This window comes from Stegastes partitus, unplaced genomic scaffold (assembly GCF_000690725.1).
Source record: "Stegastes partitus isolate 25-593 unplaced genomic scaffold, Stegastes_partitus-1.0.2 Scaffold89, whole genome shotgun sequence".
In the NCBI taxonomy this organism is placed as follows: domain Eukaryota; kingdom Metazoa; phylum Chordata; class Actinopteri; family Pomacentridae; genus Stegastes; species Stegastes partitus.
The window spans coordinates 113,168-120,030 of NW_007577820.1; the positions used below are offsets into that span (position 1 = coordinate 113,168).

The following is a 6,863-nucleotide window of genomic DNA, read 5'->3' on the forward strand; positions in this document are numbered from 1 at the left end:
GTCCTCAGAGCTTCAGTACTTGTGTTTTTTGGTTCTTGAAGATGTTTTACATCTTGGATGAAGGTAAAACATCTTCATGAACCAAAAAAAGACAAGTCCAGTTGCCTTCTACTGGAGCCCTCAGGATTCCTGGTTCCGTCAGTGCAGACACAGAACTCTAATCAAAGTTATATTCTTTATTATCGTCACAGACTTAAACATGGCAGCTGTTATTTACACCATCATTTTCCTGAAACGTCTTCAGTATTCAGTCCGTTCTGACTGGAACCAGAGGAAGTCTCTGACGCTACCAAAACAAAAGTCCAGTGTTTATGTTTCTGTCTGGTGGATGGTTTATCGCTGAGATGACGTCTGATCCTGTGACTCTTCTGTCACAGCTGGAACAGCAGGAAGCCAGAGAACACGCTGAAGTTTCGGTTGTCGTCGTAGAGCCGGTAGCTGGCCGGCAGGCTGAGGCGGATCCGGTCACCCTCCTCCAGCTGCAGAGCCACAGCGTTGGACGTGGAGGCGTAGCCGCCGTGGTCGTTCAGCTCCAAGTTGAAGACAACTGGCTGGTTGTTCCAGTACAGGTACAGACCCATGTAGCCTTTGAGGTAATCTGCAGCCGTGAAGCTGAAAAAGTAAACTCCTCTGACTGGAGCCGTGAACACACCTGTAGAACCAAACAGACGCTATTTATTAGTTACTAAAAACAAAAATGAGTACAATAAACACATCTGTTTTCAGAGCAAATATTCCACTGTTTAACTCAGAAGTAATCTGATTACTGTGAGGTGGTATTACTGTCTGTGAGCTACCTGCAGTCTGGTCGTAGGCTCGGCCGATGTTGGTGATGGTTTTGGAGAAAATCAGAGTTGTTTCTTCATCAAACGGACCAACTGATCCTGAATCTGTCAGACCGGCTGAAAACGCCACCTTCAGCTCATCTGCAGGAAACCGTTTTTAACTCCAAGTCCTCCAGCAATACCATAATAACTAACGTGTGACAGGAGGTTTACCTTCATTGGCTGCAGCCTCCTCAGCTCTCAGTCTGACCTGCAGTTCTGATGAAAAATCACTCTCATGTGTTTCATGTTTACACAGCAAACAGAAAACTGTAAGTAAGGCTGTTTGTTACCTTCAGCGTCTCTCTCAGCTGCTGTCAGTCGATCTGAAACAGAAACCAGCTCAGCAGCTCGCACTGAAAACAAGATCATATTAGAAATGTGAAGAAACAACAGCCAGCGCAGAGATTTACAGGATGGTCAGTGAATGTATCTGAACTCACCTGTGTTCAGAGTCCTCAGTTCGCTCAACTGCAGCTCAGTTTTGTTCAGTCTGAGAGTCACAGCTGTCAGCTCGGCTTCATGAAGTGGAAACAGTTCTCACTTTATTATTTATTACATTAACCTTAAAAAGCCTTCAGAACACACTGGGCCACCTCTGGTCTCACTTGAAGACTTAAACAACCTTCATACAGGTCTGATCGGGTATATAATGTCTTTAGGGGTTCCTCAGGGAACATGTTAAGGTCCTTTGCCATTTTTATTTATTTTTGCTAGTAATACTTATCTCACAGTGTTTTGCAGAGAAACTTAAGCAAAACTACTTTAACAACCACTCACTAGAGTTAGTTACATTAATAATCTTATTGAGTTTGAAGGTTTGTGAAAGTCTAAGCAGGGTTTGTAACATCTTTAGGGGTTCCTCAGGGAGTCAGTTGAAGTCCGTTGCCATTTTTAGTGCATTTTATTCATTGTTCTTGCTTTAGTGACTTTAAAACGGAGACAAAATGAACATCAGTTAAATATAAAGACCATTCAACATGAAAGCAAATAAAAGTATGTGGAATTAATCAGCTCAGGGGACCTTGTTGGACCCTCCATACTTTCAGTCTGAAGAAACTCTGATTCTCTCAGCAGACTTTATGTCACTTTGAGTTTTATACACTTATAAATAAACAGATTCATATAAGTGTTTATTCTGAACTCTTCATGTGTTACCTGTATTTTCCATCTTCAGGTCTTTCAGCTGTTTCTCTCCAACTCTCAGTCTGCTCAACACCTCTAAACAGAAAACTAAAGGTTAGAAGGATTCCACAGGGAACCTTGTTAGATCCTCCTCAGTTTGAGTTTAAACATTCAATTAACATTTTTTTCTTCTGACTATTCCAGACTTTCTGTCACTTTGAACACATTTCAGCATTTTTAAACATATACAAATAAATGTTGAGGTGGTTTATAATCTTCAGTGTGTTCATTTTGTCCAGTTTCAAAATGTTTAGGGGTTCCTCAATTTCAAAAGGTGTCATCTCCAGACTAACTGATTCAGTGATTGGTTAACTGATTGATTGTCCTGACTGATCAATGTACCTGTGTTCACGTCGTCTTGCTCACTCTCAGTTATGTTCAGTTTTCTCTGCAGGTTCATCAGTTGTGAGGTTTGATCTAAAACAGAAACCATCAGAGAATCGTTTTAGTCAGAACTTCAGTGACGTGAAGAATCAAATTTCTGTGAGATAAAAACAGAATCCAGAGTTCAGTGTTTGTTTTATTACTGTCATTTTACAAAACCACTTCATTTGTGTTTTAAATACGGTAAGGGGATCCGCTTGTTTCAGAAACAACCCCTTTATGTTAGTCGTTCCTACAACTATCATTAATGTTGATAAAGGAGTTCCTCAAGAAACCTTTTTGGATCCTCCTGAGTTCCAGTTCATTCATCAAACTCTGACTTTCTTTCAGTTTGTTAGAAAAGCAGAAACAGATATTTTTCTAAACACATGAACGTTTGCATGCAGTCAGCCTGGATTCTTCATATGCTACCTGTGTTTTCTGTCTTTAGCTCTTCCAGCTGCTTCTCGCTGCCCCTCAATCTGCTCAGCATCTCTAAACAGAAAAACTAAAGGTCAGAAGGAGCACTTTAGGGAATGTTGTTGGATCCTCCACACTTTATTTTCATACATTAATGTTTAATAACCTGCAGAACACAGACACCTCAGGTTTGAAAAGGTCACAGGGTTCGTAACTTCTGCGTCTTTGGGGGTTGAACAGACTGATCAATGTACCTGTGTTCACGTCATCTTGCCGACTCTCAGTTACGTTCAGTCTTCTCTGCAGGTTCATCAGTTGGGAGGTTTGATCTAAAATAGAAACCATCTGAGAATCATTTTATTCAGAATGTCAGTGATACGAGGAATCAAACATCTATGAGAAAAAAACTGACTCCAGAGTTCAGTGTTTGTTTCATTACTGTTCTTTTATTATAAAACCACTTTATTTGGGTTTTACACTGACAGTAAATCAGGTGAGAGGTTCTACAGATTCTCCAAAGAACCTTCATATGCTAGTGGTTTCTACAACAACTGTCATTAATGATGATAAAGGAGTTCCTCAGGGGGCCTTGTTGGATTCTTCTGAGTTTCAGTCTGATAAATCACTGAATAACTCTCTCTGCAAACTCTGTTCGAGCTAAAAACTTTGACTTTCTTTCATTTTGTTAGAAATGGAGAAAAGATATTTTCATGAACAAACACATGAATATTAACCTGCAGTCAGTCTGACCTCCTTATGTGTTACCTGTGTTTTCTATCTTCAGGTCTTCCAGCTGTTTCTCGCTGACTCTGAATCTGCTCAACACCTCTAAACAGAAACTAAAGGTTAGAAGGAGTTCCTCAGGGAACCTTGTTGGATCCTCATCAGTCTCAGTTTAACAAAGGGTTTTTCCTTTTGACTCTGTTCTAAACTTTTTGTCACTCGGAACACGTCAATGTTCTTAAAATGTATTCAGATAAATGTTGAATTGGTTTGAAACTTTGAATTCCAACTGATTATTGTTGTTTGATGTCATTTTTATCATGGCGAGATTTCTCTTTTAGACTAACTGACTTGGTAATTGGTTAACTGTGTAATTATAAGCTGACCAGATGTACCTGTGTTCACTTTGTCCTGCTGACTCTCAGTCATGTTCAGTTTTCTTTGCAGGTTCATCAGTTGGGAGGTTTGATCTAAAAAAAAAAATCAGAGAATCATTTTAATGAGAATTTCAGTGACATGAAGAATAATGTGTCTATGAGATGAGTCCAGAGTTCAGTGTTTGTTTTCTTACTGTCAGTTTATAAAAACCCATTTTATTTGTGTTTTACACTGATGGTAAAACAAGTTGTGAGATGAGAAAGTTCTCCAAAGAACCATCACATGTTCTTTGTTCCTACAACAACCATCATTACTGTTGATAAAAAAAAATGTTCCTTGTAGGATCTTGCTAAGTTTCACTCTGAAGAATCACTGAAAAATTCTATTTGCAAACTTGAAAATCATTGACTTTCTGTCACTTCTTTAGAAATGGTAAAAAAAAAAAAAAAAAGAAGATATAACTATAAATAAAGAGATGGATGTTAACCTGTAGTCAGTCTGAACTCTTCTTGTGTTACCTGTGTTTTTTGTCTTCAGCTCTTCCAGGTGTTTCTCTCCAGCTCTCAGTTTGTTCAACACGTCTAAACAGAAAACAAAAGTTAGGAGTTCCTCAGAGAACCTTGTTTGATCCTCCTCTGTTTCAGTTTGAAGAATCTCTGCACATTTTCTGAAAAACTTTGACTTTCTGTCAGTTTATTGGAAAGGTTTAAACATATTTTTATACACATACAATCTGAACTCTTCATGTGTTACCTGTGTTTTCTGTCTTCAGGTCATCCAGCTGTTTCTCGCTGACTCTTAATCTTATTAACACGTCTAAACAGAAAACTAAAGGTTAGGAGTTCTTCGGAGAACCTTGTTGGATCTTCCTTAGTTTCAGTCTGAACAATCAATAAAGTTTTGTCTTTTGACTCTGTTCTAGACTTTCTGTCACTTTGAGTTTTGGATGTTACAAATACATACAGTAATACAAGTGTTTAGTCTGAACTCTTCATGTGTTACCTGTGTTTTCTGTCTTCAGCTCTTCCAGCTGTTTCTCACCAACTCCCAGTCTGCTCAACACCTCTAAACAGAAAACAGTAGATATGACTCAGTTCAGTCGGACTCTTGTTATTGTGTTATTTCTGATAGATGTACCTGTGTTCACGTCGCCCTGCTGACTCTCACTTGTGTTCAGTTTTCTCTGCAGGTTCAACAGTTTAGAGATTTGATCTGAAACATGAACAAAAACTAGCTGCAGTCAAACATTTTCTGTGCATCGTTTCAGTCATATTTTATTTGCTTACCTGTGGTTTCAGTTTGCAGCTGATGAATCTGATGCTCAGCAGAATTTAATCTGACCAGCAGCTGCTGAACTGAACCAGTCTGAACTAAAAACACCAGAGAAAACACATCTGGTAATGACACATCTTCTGTAAACTACATCTTAATGTTTTGATATGCAGATGACACTCTACTGTAGAATTATGTCTTAGAGGATCCTGATCATCTACTCAGGCCTGAACACTGTTTAACTAAAGCTGCTGCACCAAAACTAATCATCGAGCCAAAAACACAACACAGCAAATGAGTGAAATATATCATCTGGCTTGAGAACAGTCTTCTTCATACAGTTACAGATATGTGTCACTTTTGAATCATATCCACCACATTGCCTGAGTTCAGCCATTTCTAAAACTATCAGAGGCAGGAATTCATCCATTCATTACCTCCAGACAGCATTAACACACTGATCTCAGGTCAAGCCTCAGTGCAGCTCTGAAGAACTGACTGCAGCTGCTAGACTTTACTGGGCCAGGCATGGTAAGATGTTTCTGCAGTTATACAGTGCAGGAAAAAGTGATCCTCTGAACTGTTGGAAAGTATTCAATTTAGAGTCACCTGCACTTTGTGTCTTCAGTTGATCCACCTGCTGATCAGTGAAGTTCAGTCTGAGAGTCACAGCTGTCAGCTCAGCTTCGTGGATTGAAAACAACAGCATTAAGTGTATGTGGAGAAGATAAGCTCAGTTATGAACAAACACATTAATATCAAAGCTCAGTCTGAACTCTTCATGTGTTACCTGTGTTTTCTGTCTTCAGCTCTTCCAGCTGTTTCTCGTCGACTCTCAGTCTGTTCAGCACCTCTAAACAGAAACTAAAGGTTAGAAGGAGCTTGTCGGGGAACCTTGATGGATCTTCCTCACGTCATATTAAAACATTACCTTTAATAACCTGCAGAACTCAGAGACACATCAGATCTCACTCCAAACAGTTACTTTAACAACCTTCACGTGTTTAAAGGTTTCAGTAGGTTTCATAATATCTTTAGGGGTTCCTCTGGGAACTGCTTACGTACTCTGCGATTATTTGTTCATTTTATTGTCATTCTTGTTTTAATTTTTATTTTTAAAAAGGGACATTTCAAGCATGAAGGGAAAGAGGAGATGCAAAAAAGAGTGGTTTGGGAGACCTTGTTGGCGCCTCTTTAGTTTTAGTCTGAAAGGTCTCTGCATGCTTTCTTTTATGGTGAAAAACCTTGACTTTTGTCACTTTATTAGAAATGTAGAAACAGGTACTTGCATAAATAAACACAAAAATATTAACCTGAAATAAGCGTGAACTCTTCATGTGTTACCTGTGTATGCTGACTTTAGCTCTTCCAGTTGTTTCTCACTGACTTTCAGTCTGTTCAGCAAATCTAAACAAAAAGCTAAAGGTTAGAAGGAGTTCCTCAGAGAACCTTGTTAGATCCTCCTCAGTTTCAGTCTGAACAATGATTAATTTTTTCTTTTAACACTGTTCCAAACTTTCTGTCACTTTAAAGATATTTCAGGGTTTTTAAAACACATTCACAGAAAAGTTGAATTGGTTTGAAACCTTTCGTGCGTTCCTGTGTTCAGTGTAATTATTATTGTCCTACAGTATTTCATCTTGAACTCCGCAGCTTCAAAAGCTTCTGTCCAAACAACCACAGTCAGCTCATCACTGA

The 6,863-nt window shown here is 38.9% G+C and overlaps 1 protein-coding gene across 1 annotated transcript in view; it reads right to left on the reverse strand.

Moving 5' to 3' along the window:
* Positions 1-371: 371 nt before the first annotated feature.
* Positions 372-6,863, reverse strand: part of LOC103353934 (intracellular protein transport protein USO1-like) — a 12,184-nt gene continuing 5,692 nt past the window's right edge. The window contains exons 8-26 of the mRNA XM_008277131.1: positions 6,510-6,572; positions 5,956-6,018; positions 5,775-5,849; positions 5,180-5,263; positions 5,031-5,105; positions 4,896-4,958; positions 4,647-4,709; positions 4,412-4,474; positions 3,911-3,985; positions 3,558-3,620; positions 3,047-3,121; positions 2,805-2,867; positions 2,352-2,426; positions 1,983-2,045; positions 1,268-1,342; positions 1,118-1,180; positions 999-1,043; positions 798-926; positions 372-652 (exon numbers count right to left, since the gene is read on the reverse strand). Coding sequence (XP_008275353.1) covers positions 372-652; positions 798-926; positions 999-1,043; positions 1,118-1,180; positions 1,268-1,342; positions 1,983-2,045; positions 2,352-2,426; positions 2,805-2,867; positions 3,047-3,121; positions 3,558-3,620; positions 3,911-3,985; positions 4,412-4,474; positions 4,647-4,709; positions 4,896-4,958; positions 5,031-5,105; positions 5,180-5,263; positions 5,775-5,849; positions 5,956-6,018; positions 6,510-6,572 — 1,556 coding nt within the window. The remainder of the gene's footprint in view (positions 653-797; positions 927-998; positions 1,044-1,117; positions 1,181-1,267; positions 1,343-1,982; positions 2,046-2,351; positions 2,427-2,804; positions 2,868-3,046; positions 3,122-3,557; positions 3,621-3,910; positions 3,986-4,411; positions 4,475-4,646; positions 4,710-4,895; positions 4,959-5,030; positions 5,106-5,179; positions 5,264-5,774; positions 5,850-5,955; positions 6,019-6,509; positions 6,573-6,863) is intronic.